Source organism: Carassius gibelio, chromosome A23 (assembly GCF_023724105.1).
Source record: "Carassius gibelio isolate Cgi1373 ecotype wild population from Czech Republic chromosome A23, carGib1.2-hapl.c, whole genome shotgun sequence".
In the NCBI taxonomy this organism is placed as follows: Eukaryota; Metazoa; Chordata; class Actinopteri; order Cypriniformes; family Cyprinidae; genus Carassius; species Carassius gibelio.
Window position 1 is genome coordinate 12,393,502 of NC_068393.1, and position 24,809 is coordinate 12,418,310.

General features: G+C 37.6%; 4 protein-coding genes and 3 non-coding genes across 11 annotated transcripts; 5 read left to right on the plus strand and 2 right to left on the minus strand.

The window, feature by feature from the left end:
• The first annotated feature begins 769 nt into the window (after positions 1 to 769).
• On the plus strand, positions 770 to 842 carry trnaf-gaa (transfer RNA phenylalanine (anticodon GAA)). Its single transcript has one exon. It is a non-coding gene; the product is annotated as a tRNA-Phe (tRNA).
• Positions 843 to 4,003: 3,161 nt separating this feature from the next.
• On the minus strand, positions 4,004 to 4,075 carry trnah-gug (transfer RNA histidin (anticodon GUG)). The gene has a single exon. It is a non-coding gene; the product is annotated as a tRNA-His (tRNA).
• A 394-nt stretch (positions 4,076 to 4,469) lies between these two features.
• Positions 4,470 to 4,541, plus strand: trnae-uuc (transfer RNA glutamic acid (anticodon UUC)). The gene has a single exon. It is a non-coding gene; the product is annotated as a tRNA-Glu (tRNA).
• Positions 4,542 to 5,155: 614 nt separating this feature from the next.
• LOC127944543 (coiled-coil domain-containing protein 115) lies at positions 5,156 to 6,572 on the plus strand. Of its 2 annotated transcripts, none has more exons than XM_052540556.1 (5): positions 5,156 to 5,416; positions 5,558 to 5,661; positions 5,752 to 5,855; positions 5,978 to 6,160; positions 6,384 to 6,572. In XM_052540556.1, the coding sequence occupies exons 1-5, from the start codon at positions 5,309 to 5,311 to the stop codon at positions 6,512 to 6,514; spliced, it is 630 nt and encodes a 209-aa protein (XP_052396516.1). In that variant the 5' UTR covers positions 5,156 to 5,308; the 3' UTR covers positions 6,515 to 6,572. The 2 variants fall into 2 exon arrangements, with proteins under 2 accessions (XP_052396516.1, XP_052396515.1); XM_052540555.1 differs by having other exon boundaries at positions 5,158 to 5,416; positions 5,972 to 6,160.
• Positions 6,573 to 7,462: 890 nt separating this feature from the next.
• LOC127944531 (zinc finger BED domain-containing protein 4-like) lies at positions 7,463 to 11,282 on the plus strand. 2 transcript variants are annotated; one of them, XM_052540535.1, is made up of 3 exons: positions 7,463 to 7,908; positions 8,068 to 8,200; positions 8,584 to 11,282. In XM_052540535.1, the coding sequence occupies exon 3, from the start codon at positions 8,599 to 8,601 to the stop codon at positions 10,327 to 10,329; it is 1,731 nt and encodes a 576-aa protein (XP_052396495.1). In that variant the 5' UTR covers positions 7,463 to 7,908; positions 8,068 to 8,200; positions 8,584 to 8,598; the 3' UTR covers positions 10,330 to 11,282. The 2 variants fall into 2 exon arrangements, with proteins under 2 accessions (XP_052396495.1, XP_052396494.1); XM_052540534.1 differs by having other exon boundaries at positions 7,463 to 8,200.
• A 4,593-nt stretch (positions 11,283 to 15,875) lies between these two features.
• Positions 15,876 to 18,881, plus strand: LOC127944539 (C->U-editing enzyme APOBEC-2-like). 3 transcript variants are annotated; one of them, XM_052540546.1, is made up of 3 exons: positions 15,876 to 16,180; positions 16,244 to 16,409; positions 18,009 to 18,881. In XM_052540546.1, the coding sequence occupies exons 1-3, from the start codon at positions 15,997 to 15,999 to the stop codon at positions 18,541 to 18,543; spliced, it is 885 nt and encodes a 294-aa protein (XP_052396506.1). In that variant the 5' UTR covers positions 15,876 to 15,996; the 3' UTR covers positions 18,544 to 18,881. The 3 variants fall into 3 exon arrangements, with proteins under 3 accessions (XP_052396506.1, XP_052396507.1, XP_052396505.1); XM_052540547.1 differs by having other exon boundaries at positions 16,265 to 16,409; XM_052540545.1 differs by having other exon boundaries at positions 15,877 to 16,409.
• Positions 18,882 to 21,224: 2,343 nt separating this feature from the next.
• LOC127944544 (guanylyl cyclase-activating protein 2-like) lies at positions 21,225 to 23,417 on the minus strand. Its single transcript, XM_052540557.1, has 4 exons — positions 22,925 to 23,417; positions 22,505 to 22,654; positions 22,046 to 22,160; positions 21,225 to 21,837 (listed from the first exon to the last, which is right to left on the minus strand). The coding sequence occupies exons 1-4, from the start codon at positions 23,123 to 23,125 to the stop codon at positions 21,710 to 21,712; spliced, it is 594 nt and encodes a 197-aa protein (XP_052396517.1). The 5' UTR covers positions 23,126 to 23,417; the 3' UTR covers positions 21,225 to 21,709.
• Between the last annotated feature and the right edge of the window lie 1,392 nt (positions 23,418 to 24,809).

A 24,809-nucleotide genomic window follows, 5' to 3' on the forward strand; every position in this document is an offset into this window, starting at 1 on the left:
GTGAGTTAACTTCAATGTGAGAATAATTACTGTAACACAAAAAAAGGACAATTGCTGAGTTTTTTTTGTAAAAAAAAAAAAAAAAAAGTTTAAATCAACGTGACGATCTCAAATTTAGTGAAAAGATATAACTTAACGTTATTGGAATGTGTATATATTACTGTATTAACACGCCATGGTTAGTAAGTGGATAAATGATTCTCTTAAATCAGAAGAGAGAGCTCATCTGCTCCCATTAATATATGAACAATTACAGAAAACAGAATTCACAACACAAGTTAAGATCATCAGGTGACCAGTTTTTTCTGTTTCAGTTCAGTTTTCATGTGAACCCACTGTAGACTATGAGGGTTTTATTTAATAATAATATTTTTTTTACATTTTACATATTTGTGTTTGTTTTCAGATCATGTCCAAACAGAAATACAAAGCCCATGAGGGATGTGGAGTGGTTGTTGGCACAGCGCAGGCCCCCCATTAGAAGTGGTATGTATTGAAAATATCTAACGTTACTATAAAAACCTAAACAGCAGTTTACCTTTGTCTATAAACCGTGGAGTGGCAGCCATTATTTAAACAGATCTCCACAAGATTTTAAATCACAAGTTATCTTAAAAGGACATATAAAGTCATGTATATCTAATTCACAATTAAAATTAAATGTCTTCTTTTGAGAGGGAAGATGAAATGTGGGTTTCAGAGTGATAATGTAATAAAGTGATATCCACTGGCAAGAACTTAAAGATTCAGTCCAGGAGGGGTCTCTATGGCCGAAATAGCTCAGTTGGGAGAGCGTTAGACTGAAGATCTAAAGGTCCCTGGTTCGATCCCGGGTTTCGGCATTTTGGCTCGTTGTTGTGAAATAAATCCTATACTTGTAACCCAAACAGATTTGTTTTAATCCATCATTATTCTATAAATTCTTTTGTTTGTAGTTTTACCTTTTTTAAAGCTAAACATAAAGACAAATCACCACGACAATACCACTCATAAAACATTTCTGTGTATTCACTGATGGATATTTAGTAAATAAAGTATTTTCCAATATTTAAAGAAAATTGAGCCATTTTATTATTTCATAAATACTCATTTAACCAAGAAAGATGGGATTAGAAGAAATATTTAGACTTGTAAAGAACCGATTATTTTCTTATCTTGAAATGTGATAACTCAGACAGGTGACAGTGATTTAAGTGTACTGTTTGAGTAAATGAATTACTCCGGGATATTGGTTTGTTTGAACTCAGGGGGAGTGTCAGTCACATTAAAAAAGTCAACAGCTTAAGTAATTTGTGGATTAATGCGTATTGGAGACATGAACCGTTTTAAACGATTCAGTTCGTTCTGGTGAACTGGTTCAAGAAGATCCGGTTACATCGAATGATTCGTTCGCGAACCAGATATCACTACACTGCAGAGTTTGGAACTCTCTCATAACAGACACAGAAGAGAATACAATGATGAATAAAGTCATAGTTTTTGCTATTTTTGGACCAAAATGTATTTTTGATGCTTCAAAAAATTCTAGCTGACCCTCTGATGTCCCATGGACTACTTTGATGATGTTTTTCTTACCTTTCTGGACATGGACAGTAGACCATTCACACAGTTTCAATGGAGGGACTGAGAGCTCTCTGACTTAATCTAAAATATCTTAAACTGTGTTCCGAAGATGAACGGAGGTCTTACGGGTTTGGAACGACATGAGGGTGAGTTATTAACTACATAATTTTGATTATTGGGTGAACTAACCCTTTAAAGGAATATTTTCAAACTATTATTTTTTTAACATCCTAATGATAATGATAAACCAAATAGATTTTGAACCTCACTCACACAGTTGAGAAAGGAAACTCTGGTCTTCGGGAATGATGGTGTAGTATCAAGAGAACCATCCCTCAATGACCCCATTGATGTAACCACACATGAGCCCCTTTCACACTGCATGTCGGATCTGCAATATTTCCGGAACATTGCCGGGTCGCCTTCTGTGTGAAAGCAACCACGTCCCGGGATTGATTACCGAATTGAACCCGGGTTCGACCCGGGACGAGCGCTGTGTGAACAAAAGCCAGATCTTATGCCGTGTCAAAGTGATGACGTGCGTTATCGTGCGACTCTTTTACAGGCTGTTTTGAAGGAAGATCAACGTCCGTGAAGAAAACACATGTGCAAACTGTAATGAAGCAGAGATCAGTTAGTTCCTCACTTTCCGCGCTGACGCCGAGATCGTTTGCTTGCTTCAGTGAAAGTATAACGTGCCTATGTTGTCGACTCGTACATTACACGTCACGCGCTGATGTCACGTGTCTTTACGGGATCTTCAAGGGTTGTGTGTGAAAGCACGCACATATCCCGGGTCAGCACTGGCAGTGTGAAAGTGCCAAATCTAGCGACCAGGGAACAATTGCAGGAACATTTTACCCCTGTATTTGCCGGAATGGCAGTGTGAAAGGGGCTATGGTGAACCAGCACAGAGCTAACCTCCTTCCTCCACTGAGTCTGCTTCCAGACACCTTATGGCCAGTCAGTGACCAGGTGGCGAGCAGCAGTGTCCCGGACACAGAGAACAGAAATATGAGAATCTCTGACATTGAACAGTCATTAGCCTCATAGTTGGGAATGGACAGTTTGCGTGGCCAATAGGGGTGATTTATAGTTTCTGCTTCCTTCAACATCTGTAAATGTGGATGAAAGATAAAAACGTTTGTGAGACAAAATGTATAAATGGTAGCATTAGAAAGACTTAAAGGGTTAGTTCGCCCAATTTACTAAATTATGTCATTAATAACTTACCCTCATGTTGTTCCAAACCCGTAAGACCTCCGTTTATTTATTACTCGTGAACGAGTCATTATCTGGCTCGGTGTTCATCTCTCTCTTCACAGCAGTTCAGTCAGTGTACTGTTTGAGTACATGAATTACTCCGGGATATTGGTTTGTTTAACTCAGAGGGAGTGTCAGCCACATTAAAAAAGTCAACAGCTTAAGTAATTTGTGGATTAATGCGTATTGGAGACATGAACCATGTTAAACGATTCAGTTCGATTTGGTGAACTGGTTCAAAAAGATCCGGTTACATCGAATGATTCGTTCGTGAACCAGATATGACAAACTGCTTTGTTTTGAACCGTCTTACAACAGACACGGAAGAGAAGACAATGCTGAATAAAGTCATAGTTTTTGCTATTTTTGGACCAAAATGTATTTTCGATGCTTCAAAAAAAATCTAACTGGCCCTCTGATGTCACATGGACTACTTTGAAGACTTTGATGATGTTTTTCTTACCTTTCTGGTAGAGGTCTTCACGGGTCCAAAAATTTGTGCCCGAACCCGACAGAGACCCGTAATGTACTACACCGAACCGACCCGGACCCGTCTAATATTTCAAAAGCTGTACCCGGACCCGTGTAGATCCGAGAAATGCCTACCCGGACCCGATCCGGACCCGTATATTATTTGACATCTGGACCCTAACCCGCCGGGAAGACACAGACCCGACTGGACCCGACGTTCACATATTCCACCTTAAATTGCAATTACAAGTGAATAAACCTGTTGCAAATAATAAAGCTTTTTGTCTTACCTAATTTAAAGAGCCGTAGTCTCTCTTCCTTGTACCTGACTGCCTGTGAAGCATTACAATCTTCCGAAAAGAAAGTTAGTCATGTTATTCCTCTCGTTATTCCAAGTCCAAGCGGAATCCACTCATTATTTCAGCTTCAAAAGTCCACTCGATGTCGCGGTGACTGATGACAAATGCTACTGTGCACATGTACATTCTGACTCGAGTTAATTCGCATAATAACTTAGACTTTTTGCCCTTTTGATTGATAAGTGTGTACATGAAGTAAGAAATGTATGACATATTTAGAAAAATGTAAATTTGTCTTACAATTCGCGTTTTGTGGTTGTAAAGAAAATGTTTCATAAAATAAAAGAAGCTTCCTTATAAAACATAAAAAAGCACACCCCCTAAGCCGCGTGATAGGGACTTATCCCTGCCGTGACCCGGATTCGAACCGGGGTTGCTGCGGCCACAACGCAGAGTACTAACCACTATACGATCACGGCGAGCTACTGGAGGTGATGGAAGCGCCTGGTGGAGTTGGGCTTTTCTATCTATACATCAGTGTGTTAAAACAACTTTTTTATTACAATATTTTCTATTGCGCTGACATATGAGCATACTACCTTTTTTAGCCTATTAATACAACTAGAAAACATCTAGATGACTAACTACAACTAGATGATTCAAAGTCATTCACAATGCAGCATGTTTATGGTGGCTAGTGAAAATAATGTGTGCTTCTACCATTGATCTTTACGTTTAATCATTGACTAGTGCTGGATACGATATTGAAAAGACAAACATGAATGACGGACACTTTGATAAAATGAATTTATATAATGACACAGATGTGACACGTTCTAGGTTAAAAAATTTACTTATTTTAAGTCGTGTATCTCCCATATGGTCTAGCGGTTAGGATTCCTGGTTTTCACCCAGGCGGCCCGGGTTCGACTCCCGGTATGGGAAGTAGTCTTTTTATTTATTTATTACAGGGACAATACATATTAATGAACAGTTCTGTCAATATACCAGAGTTAGCCAGAAGGCTATTTTCACCTGCAGTCCCTAGACGGATGGTAATAGTCACCCTAAAAGAGAGTAAAAGTACATATTTACATACAATAAAACAATGTAAATATATTTAGTAAAAAAGTACTATTGAACTATGATGTACAATAGAAACACAAAAGACCAATAATTAGGCAAACACAAGTACACACACAAAACAAAACAAACAAAAAAACACCGGGGGCAGCGAGAGCTGGTCTAGTAAGCTAATGTTGACAGCTCTGACTTGCATGAACTATGTATGCATGATAAAAGTAACGTGTGTGTTTATGTTTTACGAATTCGAGTCCATACTTATACACAAATACATCAAGCGAAATATTCAGCAAATACAGATTACACACAAAACACACTAAGTTCATATTTTATTATACAACCCATATTTTTGGAAAAAAATATATTAATGATGACTTGAACGCTTTTTGTGTGACATATAAATCCTGTTAATACTGCATTCACAAAACTCGTACTAAACTAACGTTACGCCATCTACGTAACAGCTAACTGATGTCATGTGACTTCTTGTCACGTGACCGGTAAAAGGTTCTCAACATCCCTCAGAAAGCGTTCGACAGGAATACTTCTCGTTTCATTCTTCATTAAGTCATTTATTTTACTACTGGTTATTATTGTTCGGTTCTGTTTAGCCGGATAAAACGACAGAAATGCGTGTTGATCAACAGCTTCGTTTGGACGAGCAGTTGCTGCTTTTCATGGACCAGCTCGAGGCTCTGGAGGAGAAACGACATAAACTTAATTCCCTTATAGAGGAGGTGAAACGTGCAAATACACCTGATTAGTTTGAGCACATATTCATATTGGGAATGGAATCCAACTTGTCCATAATTACGTATTGCACGCGAATTATTTTCATTTGTATTCTTAATATAATTGGCTGTATCCTTTTAACACAGGGATGGTTTTCAATTGCCAAAGCACGTTATTCAATGGGGAATAAGCAAGTCTCCTCTCTGCAGTACGCTAGTGAGATGGAGCCACTTGTTTATGTTGAAACCAGGTTAGTAGAATATCATGCGATTAAATAACATTTGATTTGTGTGTAAGTCTTAATCATTTACATAGATCAATGTGCTTGGCTTAACAACAGTATGTTAGAAGATGGGACAGCTGAGTTCAAATGTGAGAGAAAAGAGAATAAAACGGAAGAATTGAAAAGTAACACGATTGAAGACATTGGAGTGAAAGAGACCGGTATGTCAGATTTAAATTACTGTATTATTTTTTAGTCTTTCCAAAGTGTTGCTTGTTGTTTAGGGACCTAAAGCTGTATTTGTATGATTTTCTGTTCATGACAACATTATTAAAAGTTTCAGGTCTCAGAAGGCGAATAAATACCATACAAAAGGGGGTTAAAGAGGAGGATCAAGAGACAGACCCTCAAGGAAAAACAAAGGCAGAGTCCGGAGAATCCACACCAGAGCACAGGGAACCTTTGAAGTGGTTTGGAATCCTTGTACCACAAAACCTGAAACAAGCTCAGTCTGCATTTAAAGAGGGTGAGCACTTATGTCTTTTATAAATATTATGTGCTTATGCTATATTTAATTCTGTCCCTCTGCAGTATACCGATTTGGTGTGCTTTGCTGTACGTTTACTGTGTGGCATATATATGAAGAATTATTTCAATATGATTTATTTGTTTTATGGAAATACTGTGTCTTGTATACTGGGTTTATTTAAAGGTTAAAACTTTTTTTAAACACATTTCTCCCCCCACAGTCATCACTCTCTCAGCAGAAATTGCATCTCTACAAAGTGCAATAATTGCTATAAGAAAAGAGATGCAGGGACAGATGAAGGAAAAGCAACAGAAGACAGAGAAGACTCAGCCAGAAATGGAAAACGAATAACTGATCTTATTCACTTTCATCTGTAATTAAGATTTATTAAAAATGTGTATGAACCAAATGGAGCCATAGTCTTTAACTCAATTTTACTGTTTTGAAAAATATCAGATGTTTGACATGTCACACAATCACTGAAAACAATCTAATTATATGAACAAAGTTGTTTTCTTAATAAAAATATTTTTGATTAATCATATTATCTTTTTTGAGCGGTAATGCACAGTTAAATTCAGGATAATCCTAAACGTTTAAAAGTACTAAAACAATAAGATACTTTTTCATTGCGTTAATTTTTCAGAACTATGTGGTTGAACATAATTGTTTCATTTTAAATGTAAATACTCCTGCAATCATTAGTTATCAGATATTTCCTTGTTAAATCACGTTTATTTGTATAGTGCTTTTGACAATACAGATTGTGTCTAAGCAGCTAAGTAATAGAAAAAAATAGTAGAATCAGTTATGGAAACTCAACTAAGGAGAGAGTTCATATTCTGATGTGAAGCAACTCTAAAAGACAACAGTGTCTTGGATTAGATCAAATAATTTGAGTGTTGGTTCAGTTAAAATTCAATAACTGAATTTCATCGAAATCTATATAGTAATCTATATTAATAAATACAACGGCTATAAAAGGCAATGTTCTCGTCGTTTTTATGTGGTGGAATCATATCTGTTAGATCATTAAAATGCATAGATAAATGCATATTCTTTCCCATTTAAAACTGACATTTGAACGGAATTGTGAAAGATGGCAATTAATTCATTAGATTTTTCTGTTTGATTAGACAAATGTCTATCTACGTACGCTTACCTGCTAGACGATGGTTTCTCGAACCCTAGCAATACTTAAGTAATCATGTTAAATGTAATTGTAACTTTCTTGACGTCAAAAATTCCTGCTGAAACCTTGAAAAACAATACGTGTAAAACGTGCACGAGCAGTAAGTATCACGCGCGTCCTCGTTTCTTCTTGTCTGCTTGAGCTATCAGATTACATTTAATCACTGCATTAAATTAACGCACAAAACGAGATATACACACATCCCGATCTTTGTTATGGTACCTTTATTAGCCTTGTATCAAGCTGTAGGTGCCTATTCACGAATAAATTCAAAACATTCAAACAGAGACGGAATGGTTCATAAATAAATAAATATATTCCCCACTCGCCGTCTACTTCCTGGTGTTCATCGGAAAAGAGCTGTTAGCGGATAGCGATGTTTACGGTCGGAACCGACACCGCGCATAATATCGTTTGCGCGCTCGCGCAGATTTGATGGACGTCTGTTATTATATTTTTACTGAGCCGTGTAACCGAGAAGATATTTTCACAATCAGTGTCAGACCAGGTGAACACGCGATCTCGTTCAGATTACTATCCTTTTATCTCTATGGTGAGACGAGGCTGTTAACATTGATTCCCAAAAACTAGATTATTTTATTCAAAACAAAAGAGAATATCACATATTGTTCTCGGTTTCTAAGTGTTATTCTTACTGTATTGATGCTCATATCGTGGAAGATTTAAGATCACTGATGGCGTCGAAATCTAGGGTCTCCATTCTGGATTACTTCAATATCGTCTGTGAGGGAGAAAATGGCAAAATTGAGTCAAACTGCAAAGCTTGTGGCACAAGGATTCAGGCTAAACGGACAGTTACTTCTAACTTTGTTACGCATTTAAAGGTAAGGGTTCTTTTTTTTTTTTTTTTTTTTAAATGAAACCGTGCTTTGTGTCTAATAACATGACAAATACGAGAGTTTTAACGATATATGCCTTGCCATTATTCAGGGTAATAGAGATTTAAAATATGAATTAAAATGGTAATTTCCTGCTCAATATATAAATTAATAATATATGTTTTTTTAAATGTGCTGTGTAAGTGCAATTTCTTTCAAGTGAGTTTATGATAAACACATGCCTGAAAATATAATAAGAAGTTCAATAGTCAGAAAGTGTGAGAATCTTTAATATTCTGTTGTTCATGGGTGTTTAGATATATGTTTACATGATCATGTATATTGTGTTCTATATGTAGTTCACCTGTATATAATTGTCACATTCACAGCGCAAACATCAGGCCATGTATGATGAGTTTGTGAGGAAGAAAGATGTGAAAAGGGAGGCAATGCAGATGTGTACCGGCCCTCCAAGTGGCAGAGTGATCTCTCAAACCAGTGCTGGGATGAACAAGTTTGAGTACAGTGACCCTCGCCAATCCCTAATTTCAGAAGCTATTGCCAAGATGATCATCCGAGACCTGCAACCAGCAAAGATAGTGGAATATGAGGGTTTTCGTGAGCTTCTTCAGCTCCTGGAGCCCCGTTACATTCCGGTACCATGCCATTATATACAACAGCAGCTCCTGCCAGCCTATGTCTCCCAAGTGCAACTAGCTGCCAAACAGGCTTTAAAAGGAGCCGAGTCCTGCAGTGTGACCCTTGACCTGTGGAGAAGCAGCTCTGCAGGTTACAACAGTGGTGCTGGGTTTCTTGGAGTGACTTGCCATTTCATTAATGCAGACTGGCACATCAGATCCACTCTTTTGGCATGCTTACCTCTTCCAGACCACAGCAACACTCGGCAAATGCTCAGCGAGTTTGATGAGATCTCCGAATCACATGGCATGTCTGGAAAAGTGTTTAGAGTCGTCGCAGATCTGTCTCCCTGTGAAAACAGATCTGCTTTTCGTCTTCCTGGGTTCAGTCTCATTGTAAATGGTGAAGAAGAGGAGGAAGATGGTAGCGAAGAAGAGTCTAGTGATGCCAAAGAAACTATTAGTAACAACGAGAACTGCAAGTCTTTAGATCAGTGTCTTGGTCGAAGTAGGATAGACTGCTTTGCTCGATTGCTAGCTCAGTGTGTTAAGGAAGGAGTTTGCGCTTCCCCTCAGATATCAGTCCCTCTAAACAAAGCAGCCCGCCTGTATAACTACATAATTGCTACAGTGGCTCCTGAAAAACTTGTTCAAGTGTTCAGCTCCAGTACCTTAACAAATTGTCTCTCATCCACAGACAAGTGGAACGCTCAGTTAAAAATATTGCGGCAAATGGTGGAGTCAATGGATTTTCTTGAGGACATTGTGGATATAAATGACCTAGTCCTTGGCAACTTAGAAAAAGCAGAGCTACGGGAGCTGGTTGAGGTGTTGGAGCCTTTTGAGGAGGCCTCAGAAATGGTCCAAGGAGACAAGCACGTGTCCATCAGCCTAGCCCTGCCTTGTGTGCTAGGTCTGCGCAAGCACCTGGCGGAGGTCGTAACTCACCAGTGCACTGGGATCGTGATGGGATTGTCTCAAGCTCTGGACCGCAGACTGGCAGGCATTCTTGAGGACCCTCTTTATGTAACAGCCACCACCCTGGACCCACAGTTCAAGCTGTCCTGGAGCAGTGACAGCGACTGGCACAAACAGGTGCTGCTGGAAGAGGTTGGAAAGCATACTCGGCCTTTGAGTCCACTAGAACATCACTCAGAGGCCCAGCCATCACCGTCCAAACGCTGCAAGCTGTTCTCTTTCATTAAGCAGAGGCCAACGGCCCAGGCCAAAACTGTGGAGCAGGAGCTGTCCACATATCTCCACGAAGAACCCACAGACGAGGATCCACTACAATACTGGAAACGCAAGTCCATTGATTTCCCTCTGCTCTCACAAGTAGCCAAAAAAGTTTTTACTGTGCCAGCAACAACCACATCAGTGGACCAGATATTTAACCTGGTTAGCAAGACACTCAGACCAGAGCAATGCCGACGTCTGCCAAAAAACCTGGGCACTCTGATTTACTTGAAGGCTAACTATAGGATACTCTGGTCCTAAACGCAAAGAGAGCTTTAAAGGATTTCCTTTGTACTGATATCAAACCAAACACCTCAAATGCAAATTGGGGATTGTGCCTGATATAATATCTATAAAAACTATACATTTACCCCAAAATAAACAAAATATTGTTGTCAGCAAAAAAAAAAAAAGTGTTCTTTTGTTATTGTACAATAGGCTAGACCTAAATTAGATAAATTAATTAGCTATTATAGGTAACAATTTATAATAACTTTTATATTTGTCCGTCTGTCTCCTAACTATTTGAAAATGTAATGCGATTTGATGAAAAAGGAAATGAAAGTTATTATAAAGTGTTTACCTATTTACCTATTATGGCAAATTATCAGATGCTGGTTGCTTTTATTGCAGACATTTCTAAACATTACGTTCTGTCTACTAACTTTCACCACCCAAAAATGTAATGGGATCAGATAAGTGCAGTGCCCATTGTACCTATCCTTGATTAATTGTTAAATATTAACATAATAATTCTCCATCACTATCAGTATTATGTAGAACCCCAGGAAACACACTCTTCTTGCAGCCAAAGGCTTTCTCAGAACACCTTTAAGAAATAGAATAGTACATTTCCAGCTTAATTAAACATTACGTTATCACACATTTGGTGTATATTAGTTAGCTTTATATTAATGTAAGGAAAGAATTGCTCAAATAGAGTTACAGTGAGGCTGGCAAGCTTTTTTGTGTGGGTTCTTTGTGTACAAAATCCACCCAATAGAAAAACTGCAGGCAGGTTCTGTACTTAAAAATAATTACATTTCAGGCCTATGGGGAATCAGAGAATGCTGATGGTGGACTGCAGTCTTGCAAGGCTGAATGGAGAGCAGTCAAGCCAGTGGGATATTAAGAAGAGTTGTTGTGCATTAAGGAACTTTTGTTGTGAAAAAGACTTTTCCATTTCATTAAAAAGTGTTTGTTATCAAACCTGACTTTTTGTCCTGTCATAACTGCATACAATAATATGCCAAGGGTTTAGCAATTTCACTGTCTTTACAACACAATCACTGATGTCAGTGTGTGCATTTACAGTTGTAACTACAGCACTCTTGTGCTAAGGTTGTGGATCGCAACAGTAGAGATTATGCATGCTTGTATTCTGATCATGTGGTGAAGAAAATAGTAAAAGGACATTCAATCAATAAACTCAATTTCAAACAGATTTATGTGTAAGGCGAGGTGGCACTGCTGCAGTGCAGATATAATGAACATTTGTGAATGTGTGTACGTGGGATGTGAAGCCTGATTTCAGTTTCCCATTCAATCGCAGAGGGACTACAGTATCATATTCTGGGTAACATTGTATTTGCAATTGCGTATTCTGTTTGTGCACACGTCATTTGCAATGTCTGCCAAATTTCAAATGGAAAAGCAAAGTCCATTTGACATTTCATTTTTCAACATTCATGCAGAAATGGCCGAGCCATATTGAAACAGCGATAGCAGTGGCTCCTATTGCAATTTCATTTCCTCATTGTCACATTCCGTCTTGCCAAACATCAAAAGAAATTGCAGTCCTGCTCTCAATTGCAATCTCTATCTATGTCAGTCAGTTGCTGTGGATGTGATGTGTAGCTGTGTTTGTGTGATAAATTGGTCAGTTTCATTATGAAAATAACATTTATCACTGGTAAGGGGTGTGACAATGCAATGTCCATTGTAAATAGAAATGACCTCCTTGTTATCCCAGCTAAACTATGAATGTAATATGTTAGATTTGTCCACAATAGGCTGAAACATTTTAATTCATTTAATGACTTTATTTGCTATGGTGCATAACACATATAGCATAAATCCAAAATCAAATTTATGCTGCTTTAATGGGTAACACCAAGTACATACTGACATACTGATATTCACTAACTGAATAAATTAACCAGCAATTAAAAACTCAAACATTAACACAAAGTTATACAAATAGTAAGAATCATTTTACTAGTATGTTTCTCATTCCAACTCTTACAGTTAATAATTCTCAATCATCTAATTATCTAGGGGAGACTTTAAAACAATGAAATTATCCCAAATATTTTGTTTTCTTGAGTAGATGTTGATGTCATGCATGCAGTTACAACCCTAAAGGTGCAGTAGGAGATCTTGTAAAATGCTAGCTAGAAGTCGCATTTCCTCTGCTGGAACTTTACCCAGGACTTTGGGCTGGTACTCTGCGTGTTTCCACCGCAGGAACCAGGATCTAAATAAAGTTCAGTGTAAAAAAAAAAATTGCCCCCCAGAAAGTCCCTGCTCCAAGGTAGTACTTTTTCAAAGGTCCGGAAATTTCAGGGGCGGGACTTAAGCGCTGAGCATGCTGATTGGTTTTCATTGTGATTGGATTATTTTCAAAATTTTACTGTTATCATGTCATGAAATGTAGTTTTTAAAGTATTGTACCGCTGGCTCTGAAGTCTCTTTAGTGGTTAAACATAAAATATATTTCGTTTTGGATAAATCTAACAGGTAATCTTTGGTCTTTATTCACTTAATCTATTAATATGGTCAAATGAAAATAAAAAGAGGCAATACTCTTTGATATAATATTTTGTTTTATTGTAATGTAGGCTATATAGGCCTACACTTTTCCCTGAACTACATTTCTGCAGCTGTTATTATGTTTAAATGAAAACGAAAGGAGGCAGTGGTATACATATTTCATCTTATTGTAAATATACAGTGAGGAAAATTGCAGTAGCCAAGGGAAGCTGACTGATGTTATCAAGTACGCCGCTGTTTGCAGAATTACCAGATTTGCGTCATCTTGTCCACCTGAGTCCAACTCGCAAAGTCCGAACGACTGAGGATGAAATTCCAAAACTGCGTACTTTGTATTGAGAAATGCGGGCTGACCTATGTCACCAGACTATTTGCCTAATATTCATGGTACCGCGGTGGAAACGCAGAAGGCAACAGGTCTGGGGGGAAAAAAGTTTCTGGTACAACTGTTCTGGGTAATTTCGGTGGAAACGCGGCATTAGCCTGATAGCACTGAAAGCGAACGTCCCACCCTCCCTGCAATCGCCAACCAGAGTCGTGCCCCCTGAATGCATATACATTCAAAGACCAGGATACCAGAGATAACATTACTACAATAGGCTACAATCAGCTGTTCCCAATTCCAGTCCTCGTCAAAAGCTTGAATGTCATTTTGTGAATTAAAAATCTAAATTTAAAGTTTTCTTACATGAATGCATCATTTCACTTTAGAAGGCTATTAACACCCTGGAGCCATGTGGAGTAGTTTTATGATGGATGGATCCAGTTTTTTAGGCTTCAAAAATGGGCATTATAAAGGGCCATTATACAGCTTGGAAGAGCCAGGACAATTTTAAATATACTGCAATTGTGTTTATCTGAAAGCGGATTGTCAGACATGCCTAGGTTGTCCTGAGGGTGAGTAAATCATAGGCTAATTTTCATTTGTGTGTGAACTATGCCTTTGAGAGTCACATTTAGCTGTATTTTGCCATAATACAATCAATCAAGTTGAGATATTATATATTTAAAATATCACCCTGCTTAGGTATATGTATAACGTTATATGAGGATGAAGATATAAAGGCAACAATGTAGTTACATTTGGTGACAAAATAAACAGCATTTGAGATTTACTATAAATTATATATCACTTAAGTGTACTGTATGTATGCGGATAAAGTTGGATATATAACATATATTATCCAACTTTACAGATAGACTGTGGCGAGTGGGGCGGGGCCGAGAGGCGTGGGAACGAGGAGTGAGGCCAGGTGTAGTGATTGGAGATGAGCTACACCTGCGCCCCACCGCCACAATATCCCTCCATCTCCTACGTGGGACTCGATACTGGCGGTGGGGCGCAGGTGTAGCTCATCTCCAATCACTACACCTGGCCTCACTCCTCGTTCCCACGCCTCTCGGCCCCGCCCCACTCGCCACATACCCCCATCGCCCCTCGCAGGCCGGGGGGTACCCTCGAGACTGCGCTCTACTCCCCCCCCACCTTCCCTCCGGGGGGGACCGCTCACGGGGACCTGCAGGAACCTGGGGGTAGGACAGACGAGGCAAGAGAAAAGGAGATGGAAGGAGGAGCGACAAGGACGAGAGAGGAAAAAAAAAAAAATTCCGGTTCCCAGACGCACTGCTGCTCGGTGTAACAATAAAGACTTCCTATTCATCGGGAAGAAGGAGGCGGGAACCGGCGCACAATCAAAAAGAAACTTTAATTATTCAAAATAAACACAAAACAGCGCGTCAGCCCCTCACGGCGACTGATGCGCACAAATAAAAAGCAAACACATAAAATAATGTCCCAGGCCTGGTCCTCTCTCGTCCTTCACGGTCGTCACTCCAGTTTTATATCCCTCCATCTCCTACGTGGGACTCGATACTGGCGGTGGGGCGCAGGTGTAGCTCATCTCCAATCACTACACCTGGCCTCACTCCTCGTTCCCACGCCTCTCGGCCCCGCCCCACTCGCCACATAGACATATAATACAGTTTACATTTTGAGAAGATATAAACAATCACGCAGCTCAGATTTTGTTAGAGAAGTGGGAATGCAACTACTCTTATGATTGGTGCACTATACTGTATATGATAAACTATATAAATTACCAGTACGTTTTCCTTCAATTTTTATTGTGATGGATGAACCAGATCATCAGCCAAATTTGCAGAATTAAACAATATATTTTTATTTTTTTGTGGAATAACACTGCCTGTTTCACATACCGTTTTTAAAAATAGTCTGCAGTACATAGTGTATACTGCCCAGTAAGCTGGTATCCTGAACATTGGCAAAACCATTGGACTTTCCCTAGTTTCCCAGCTCTGGCAGAAGTTCAAGAATGTGTAAAAAAGCTGGCAGGGAACTAGTAACACAGTACTAATGACTCAAAATGGTAGAGTGGGGGCATCAGCACTCTGTACAGGAATCTAACCTTAAAAAACACCATATTTCACATCTGTTATCTTCTTCAGAGTGGCCCAGTTCTTCATCACAGCATCTTAAGTGTCTGTAAACGGTAACACAGTTTGCTCACGGGTCAGGGAGTGCAAAAAATAAAATAAAAATAAAAAATAGATTCTTCAGGGACTGGCCAGCGCCATGCTGACCTTTAGACCAACCTGATGTGAGGGTAGTAAAGGCCTAAACTGAACTATGGCATTCACTATGTGAAGAGACGGAGTCTTTCTGAACACTCTGCCAAACTATGGTTATTAATAAACTGCCTGTTGTTGGTGTGTGAACAGCAATAATATCCTGATCAAAAGGAGAGGGAAATCTGATGAATCTGGGTTATATGCCATTGAGTGTCAATCCTCATTACACATTTGAAATTGAGCAAAAAGAAAATGGCTCCTTGATGCACCCCGTTGAACAAAATGGGGCAGTGACATGTTTGAACAATGAATGCATAACAACCCCCAACCCCCACCCCCCCATTATACTTTGTTCTTTTTTTAGCATGGAAACAAGAGAGCAGGTGCCCTTCAGTCCCCCCCCCCTCTGAGCAGCTCCTGTTTGTGACAGAGTTATCTTTATCTTCATCTTTAACTCTAAGACTTAGGAACATATTCATGCTGTCATCTCTCTGACTCACAAACTAAATCAACAGCAGCCTTCACACACTCACAGCTAGCAGACTCATTTCACTGCACAGCTAAGTCATGGCGGACAGAAAGGACAGCAAGACCCCCAGTAAAGGTGGTCTGATGAAGAAGAAAGAAAAGAAAGTCGAGAAAGTAGAGAGTAAATCTGAAAAGGAGAAAGAAAAGAACAAATTAAAAGGTGAAAAGATGACAAAGAAGCCGGAGAAGAACCCAGAAAATCAGCAAAAAAATGAGGAGATGCCTAAAAAAAATGAGGAGATGCCTAAAAAAAATGAGGAGATGCCTAAAAAAAATGAGGAGATGCCTAAAAAAAATGAGGAGATGCCTAAAAAAAATGAGGAGATGCCTCAAGGAAATGAGGAGATGCCTCAAGGAAATGGGGAGGTAGCAGAAGGAGCCAAACACCCTGTCAAAGATGAGGAGTTTGAGCTGGAGCCTATGGAGCTGCCTCCATTTGAGATCATTGTAGGGTACGTCAGATATCTTTCACTTATACAAACTGGATACAACGGTAATACTTCAGTCACTTAGCAAGAACATTGGGGAAAAAAAATCTTAAAGCTAAATATTTGTGCCTATAGGGACACAACAGCTTGTCTCTGGCTCAATAACTTATCTAACCATAAACCGTTCATAATTGTAACTTAAGAGTATATATTTCCACTAAGTAATTATTATGCACCTTTTAGGAGTATAGGCACAAATTTGTCCCTTTAAGGGTACTGTCGAGCTGTTGTACAATTTGTTTCCGAGCTGTTGTACAATTTGTTTCTGATAGTCTATCTCATTTAAAATTCATAACAGCATGGCATAGTGCATGACACCACAACCTATTTTAAGATTACTTTGCCACTTGTTTAAAAGAGGGACCTTTAATAAATTAAAACATAGATAATGCATGAGTATTTAGCATTCAGCAATGCTAGGTGGAACCAACTATAACAACAGTTATATCTGAAATTCCAACATGTTGAACAATAACATTAGCAATTTAGCAATTAGCAAGTAGCAAACAATTATGATACAGACACTTAGTGACCAAATGTATGTGGGCACCTCCTTCTAATTAACCAGTTTGACTATTTCAGCTACACCCACAGTACAGTAGCATAAAATCAAGCGCACAGACATGCACTTACCTAAAACAAAGATTTAGAGAACCAAAGAGCTCAATGACTTTCAACGGTACATTTCTGAGTGAAGTCAATAAGGTTGATTGACCTGCACAAATCCAGAGAGGAAACCCCATTGGCTCTCATGTTTGAATGGGAGAAAATCTCAACCATCATCCAAATTCTAGTGGACAACCTTCCCATGAAAATGGAAGCTGTTAGAGCAGAATAATTCCCTATTAATATCTGGTTTTAAATCATTCAGGAAGCACATATGGGTGTGGTGTTCAGGTGGCCATTAACTTTAAGCCATGTAGTGTAGATCAGGGCCAATAAAACCCACCACCACCTCTTACCACTTAACGGGTCCTTCTTTCAAATAAAATAAAACTCCAGAGAAAACTAAACATAACATGTTATGATAATTTATTTAAAGTGATCAATATAAGCCCATTGAGTCTCTGTAGGCTTATTAGTGGCCATTCAAACTGAATACTTATTGTCCAAAGTTAAAGCATTCATTTTTTTTAAAGTTGGAATACACTACACAACTTTTGCACAGATTTTTGCCCATATTTGTAGTTGATGCTTGTTGCTGAAAGGCAGAGCCAGTCTGCAGATACTGGGCAGTTGTGGAGTTGAGAGATTTCACAGAAAATCATGTAGTGTATGATGGGCACAGTCTCCAATTTAGAGCTTTAGATTATGATTCCATCCAGTCTGAGTCCAGTTTCTCATGTGCAACAAGGTGCACGTTTCTGCATGAGTTTGCCATGTTTGGAACAACCTGAAAATCTGAAGTCTGAAAAGTGTGCACATCTAATTTTTCTCTGTAAACATTTACAAAAAATTTCAAAATTGTTAAATATTTTAGTAATGAAGTCATGTAGAGTATTCCAACTTCTATAATATATTGTGAAAAAAGTCTTATTCCAAATGTCTTCCTTCTTCCCACAGAGACAGAATGAACCCGACCTTCTTTAAGTTCCAATTTAGAAATGTGGAATATTCCTCTGGACGCAACAAGACCTTCCTGTGCTACCAGGTAGACATTCAAGGAGGCGCTGGAGAGACAGATGGCCTTCGTGGTTACCTGGAGGATGAGCATTCGGGTTCACATGCCGAAGAAGCCTTCTTTCAACAGGTGCTGGCCTATTACGACAAGTCACTCCACTACACAGTGACCTGGTACATGTCTTCAAGCCCTTGCGCAGCCTGCGCTGCTAAACTCGTAGAGATCTTGCGAGAACGCAAGACAATGCGTCTTATTATCCACTGCTCCCGTCTCTTCCAGTGGGAGGAACCAGAGATACAGAGCAGACTTCAGGCGCTAGTTAGGGCAGGGTGTAAAATACGCATGATGAGGCCTGTGGATTTTGCGTATGTTTGGTCTACTTTTGTTGAGAACGAGGAAGATAACTTTACACCCTGGGAGGACTGTCAAGATAACTATGATTATTATGATGAGAGGTTGTGTGATATTTTAAAGTAGGGTAAGGAACCGCAGATGGCTTCTGATTAAGACTGTTAAAATCAGCCTGGGCACTGTCTTTAAGAGATTTTAGTACTAAAAAGCTACTCATTACAATGTCTCTGTAATTACAGCAGCATTGATTCCTCTGTCAACACAATTTGTCCTGTTAAATCACATGGTTGACTTTATTAACTGATTTTAACTTACATAAAGAATTCAAACCACACTTATGTATAGTATTTAGATCGGCATCTCAAATATATAGGTTATATTTTTATTTCACTGAGTATCATTTTGAGAATTTTTTTAGAAGCTAAACATCTGGGTGTAAAATTTAAACATGAAATTCTAGTTAACTCTGAGTAAATTCTTTTGCAAAATAAAATAAATATTGCTGTAAGCATAATGTTTAAATATTCTAATTTTGTCTTTTTAAATGATTTATTTATATATATATATATATATATATATATATATATATATATATATATATATATATATAAATCTGAGTGAACAGTCTCCTTGAATGTAAAACAGCAAACATGAGTCTGTTTCCTATCATTAGCACAATCTAAAGACAGCATGCTTTTCAATATTATTTATAATATACCAAGGCAGTGGATCCCACCCGTTCCTGGATTCCCCCCAAAACAACACATTTTCGCTGTGTCTCATTTCAAAGGCTGCCCCCTTCAGAGGTCTTATTTGTCAGCAATTTATGTTGACCATTACATGTCGACCATTGCATTCCAAAGAAATAACTGTAATTATCCCTCATGAGGACTAATAGTGAATTTTATAATGGTTGCTAATGGTTATAATGACATATGCGGCTGACTAATGTGACACAGACACAGAAACGAGACATCTCCAGGAACAGGTTTGAGAACCACTATACTAAAGAATCAATTGGGATAAAGGATATCAGAATAATGGTGGGATTATTATTCATGGGACATTTATAGTGCATTTTTATTTGAGGTACACTTAATTTTTACTGGAAAAATATGAACTAGAAAGCATGATTTATCAAACAATCAAATGAAACTCGCACCCTGATGAAAAGAACATTCATACATTTAGAGATGCAACACCAGGATGGAAAAACAATGGAATTTAACTTATATAACTGGAACAGTCTTAAGAGCTTATATTTCCCAAAACAAGACTAATGAACACCCTACACACCATAAAGTACATTGTGAAATTCCGTTGGAATAATAAGCCATCCTCTAACCATTCTATAAGAACAGTTCAGAAATTAAGGTTTCAGACCTGCTGTGGACTAGATTGTGTACTCAGTGATGGAGATTTTTGTGTTCTGGAAGACTTAATGACACATTTACCCATTTCAGTTTATCCAGCCCACAGCCAATCTTAGCAAGAGAAAATGACACCACTTATTGCAGTCTATTGAGCAGAACGTTCAAATCAATTTAAAGAAATGTTACCCTAATTCTTTAAAAATGCAATCATCAAGCTGTATTTGAGTTTTGACAACTGCAAAATTATTTGTTATTGTCATTTTCAAGTAATTTAGCCAGAATCATATAAAAAAGCAAATCTAAAATCAATATCTGCTTTTAAATTAGGGTGTGTAATTTGATAGGCACCTTTCAGTAATGATAATTCACACTCACTCAGAGCTCCTCAACTGCACCAAACCTCTTCTTGAAGAGCATAGCGATCCCTGCAAACACATTTTATACTGACTACAAAAAGCTATTGAACATTTGTCACAAGCTGTTGTCACACTATATGAAGTAAAATCATAGTGAAATCTGTTTTTCAGGCTTTCGGCTGGTTTATTTTTTACTAACCACCAGGTAGCGCTGTTTTCGTCACTCTCGAAGCCTTGAATCTTTTCTCGAAACAGTCACAGGAAAGTCTCAGTGCTTCACGAGGCTTCATTTAACCACAACAATGAAGCTGATGTGTGTTTTACGTCCCTTTAAACGTTCATGTAGTACGAGGTCAATCACTGTAAATAAAGAAGCAGGGAAAAACACGATTTCTCTTTTGCTTCCAGTGCAGGTTTAAATTGTTAGTATTGAAAGGCTTGAGTGCCATCTAGCGTCAGGGAGCATGAATTAAGGTTACGTCGAAATGAAAAAAATATTTTATACGCCAAAAAAGCTTCTGTAACGTATGAATTTGTTTGTTTATTCATTTGAACAATCTCATACATCAGCATTTAATGGTTATACTACAACTGCTAATGTTTGAAAGTAATAATAATAATAATAATAATAATATATTTTTTAAAATCTGGAGTCTTTAACATAGCAGAAACATTTTAATTAATTTTATATTATAATTGTTTTAATAGTTGTTAAAATATTAATAATAAAATAATGTTTCTGTAACAGCATTGAAAAAAATATGATAAATAGCGACAATTGCTGAAATCCTGAGACTAAAACATTATTAGAAAGTGATATAACATGATGTTATGATGTTAATTTAATCATAAGATGGCTTGAATAAAATAGTCCTAAACAATATTGGTAATATTCTGCTTTGGAGATTTTTTTTTGTGTTGTTGTTGTTGTTTTTGTTACCCCAGGGGTTTCAGTCTTTACAATATTCATGTATTTACAAACATCAGATATGTCAATTTGAAATTAACTGCTGTTGTTTCTAAGTTGAGTAATATGCCACATACAGTAAACTCATAACTTCAATAATAATAGCCTACATTAAATCTAGAACTGGTAAATTTTTATTTTTGAGAAATTGAAAAATGCAAATAACTTTACAACTGAGACCTTCCAGGGACTTCACTCTTTACAATATTCATGTATTGACAAACATCAGATATGCCAATTTGAAATGAATTGCTGTTGTTTCTAAGTTCAGTAATATGCCACATACAGTAAACTCAAATGCACCTCATCTGCAGAATAATAATAATAGAAAGTCAGAAATCCAGTCAGTCATGAAAGTGAGCCTTTAACAAATCCTAACAAGAATGTAACAAACCACAAAGAAAACATGAATATTTACATGTAGATAGAATTAATTCTGTTTGTCAAAGAAATAAATGGGAGTTGCACCACTAAATTAAAATAAAAAAGAAAAGACTGATGGCTTAAATTCACTTGAATGAACCAAGACGAAGACTCAGCTATGCATGCTCTGTATATGTTGGTTAAGTTAAGGGTTGTCTTGGTGAATATGGAGTTCAAAAGTTGGCGCTGCGGCGTCTCTGTTCATTGATCCAGTCTCCGGGGTTCACGTCCATCTGCAGCATCTTCATCACCCACTTGTCACGTCGAGCCCCATCGATGAACTCATCCAGAGACAACTCCCCTGAGGACACAGCAAAGAAACTCTGCATCAGCTGCTTTTTCATGAAAGCCTTTGAGAAAACATCCACATTTTTGCCACGGTTTGATTAATTATTAACATCAGTGTACTTAAATAAACGCAGACTGTATATTATAATAAAGGAAAAGACTAAACTTTGTCTTAACCATTTAATAATCATTGAAAAGTAATGAATCATAGTAAGTTTTACCATCTCCATTCTCATCCACTAGCTCAAATATTCGGTCCACCACCTGATCTGGAGTCAGTAGGGTACACTCTTCATCAAGTTCACCATGGCAGGCTTTCTTTAGGCGGTAGATTGACTGTAAAAGTAAAGTAAAGGTGCCCATTTCTTTCTTTTGTAATCCCAAATGCATAAATGTCTTCTTTATAGCGGCATTACAAAGTATGATAATATTTCTGCACACAAATGTCCTGCTATCACAGAGGTCATTTGGATTAATCCCCTGTAAACATCTCACTAAGTTTCTATGTCAAGGGGACAGTTATGAAACAGGTCATGAATATGTAATCTCAGTATAAATGCACCCAGAATGACAGTTTTCATCCTTATTTTCCTTAGTAATCTAGTAAACCACTGAAGTATTACAATCCCAATCGATGTTTAAGTCCATCTGACTGTGTTGACAACATGAGAAATGATTACCTCCACAATCTCCCTGAGCTCTGTTTTGTCGATGCAGCCGCTCCCGTCCTTGTCATACATTTTAAAAGTCCATTTCAGTTTGTGCTCCAACTTTCCTCGCAGCACTAGATTTAAGGCTGCAACATATTCCAGAAAATCAATAGTGTTGTCCTATGAAAAAAATGAAAGGGAGGTAAAGAGAAAAGAGGATTGACCTGTCAAAAACCTTTCAAATTCATTTTTTTTTCTATATGCAATCTCTTTCCCAATATTATATTATATTATATTATATTATATTATATTATATTATATTATATTATATTATATTATATTATATTATATTATATTATATTATATTATATTATATTATATTATATTATACTAACTTCTACACAGTGTTTATGCCTACTTTTTGTAACTGAAATAAACTGAATGACTTACCCCATTTTTATCAAAAGCACGAAACATGTTTTCTATATAACCGGCTGCTTCTGGGTTTTCAGTTACACCAAAGAAGCTCTTGAACTCGTGCATGAAGAGCGTCCCGCTAGGACATTCAGTCACAAACTTTTTATACCACTCCTGCAGTTCAGCAACATCAATCTCTTTATCGTCCGAATCCTCACTGAGTCGCTGACCCATCGCGAATGATGACAAGAAAGAACACAAGCTCTGCTTCTCAACAGAAAATGTCCATTATCACATCAGTGAGCCTCACTGTCCTGGCTTCCTCTCTGATCCAGACATCCCAATAAACATTTAAGCCTGTACAAACTGATGATACAACACCAAAAAAAGTCTGATTTAGGATATAAACCAGTATGCCCTATTAAAATAGTACTAAAAACTGAAGTAAAAAAAACTCAGTATGTACCAAAGTGTAAAACTAACCTTAACCATTTGGCAAAGGTGCTCTACTGGCTTGGGATTCAGCACCAGGACTATTTTGGATCACATGACTGAAAGGGATTATTCATATCAATCCATGTCTGAATTAATTAGCTTAAAACAAGATCAAGTGCTTTGCAATAATTCATCGTTGAGCACACAGAGTGATCCATTCCTCCGTTCAGGTTCAAGGGCTCCCCGAGGGTCTCATGACAGAACATTAACAATGACCTGATTATTTTTACCTGTTAAATCTAAAATAATCTTTTGAAGGCCAGCAAAAAAAAATATTCAATTGAATTACTATCCCATATTGGACCTTCCCTGGTTGTCCATGATGGCCTTACAGTCGATCTGAAGACATATACACTGTAAACTTCCTTTTTCAAAGTTGTATATAGCAGATATTTAGAGATTATTAGAATAAATTTTACAAGAAAATAACATTTTATTCTATCTACTTCAAAATTATTATTTGTGAAATGTCTATTTTTTTTCAGTATATATACATTTTCTTTCAAATATTCTTTAAAATAATATATATATTTTAAAATGAATGTCCAAAGGTGGTACATACTGTAAATGATATACTTAATATTATATAAACAAGAAATGTCTGCTAGACATAAAGTTATGTTACTAAAATGTTACTGAGAATGCATTTATCTAGCATTTTTATATTGGGATTCCCTTGTTTAACTGAATGGGAAGGGGGTCCCTAGATCTGAAATGCTGAAAGCCCTGACTGTATCCAGCTCTTGGTCACTCAATCCTGTGAATCATGCAGACAATCTGAGACAATCATAATTCCCTCTGCCCTCTGCTCTTACTATTAATAGTTTTTCAAAAATAGGATCTGATTCTGAGAAGTCTGGCCTAGTTCATGAGGGTGGTGCATTTTGTCTGGACTCGTACCACATTGGATCACAGTGAAAGCTAAAATCTACAGTAAATGGTTACATTCTTGAAAATAATGGTTATTGGAATCAATGGTTCCATAAAGAACCTTTAACATCAACGGAACCTTTCCATTCCACAGAAAATCTTTAAACTAAGAAAAATACATGTTCTTTTAAGAACTATTTATCACTTAAAGGTTCTCTGTGGAAACAAAATCTTTATTTTATGGCATTGCTGAGACAACATTCATTTGGTACCTTTATTTTTAAGAGAGTAATATCAAAAATAATGGGGTTGTGGAAGTCCAGTGGCCTTGTTTTTAGGTTGACCCAGACCCAATAGATCACAAAATGTTTTAATGTTATATGTTGCCTCTATTACTCTATTACTTACTATTACAATTTGATCCTGTTATAAGTAGCCTCTAAAGCCACAATGCTGATAGTTCTGCAATGAGATATAAGGAGTATAATCTCAAAGAAAAGGGATTATGTGATATTAAATGATATAAATGCAAAGCAGCAGACTAATAATATGA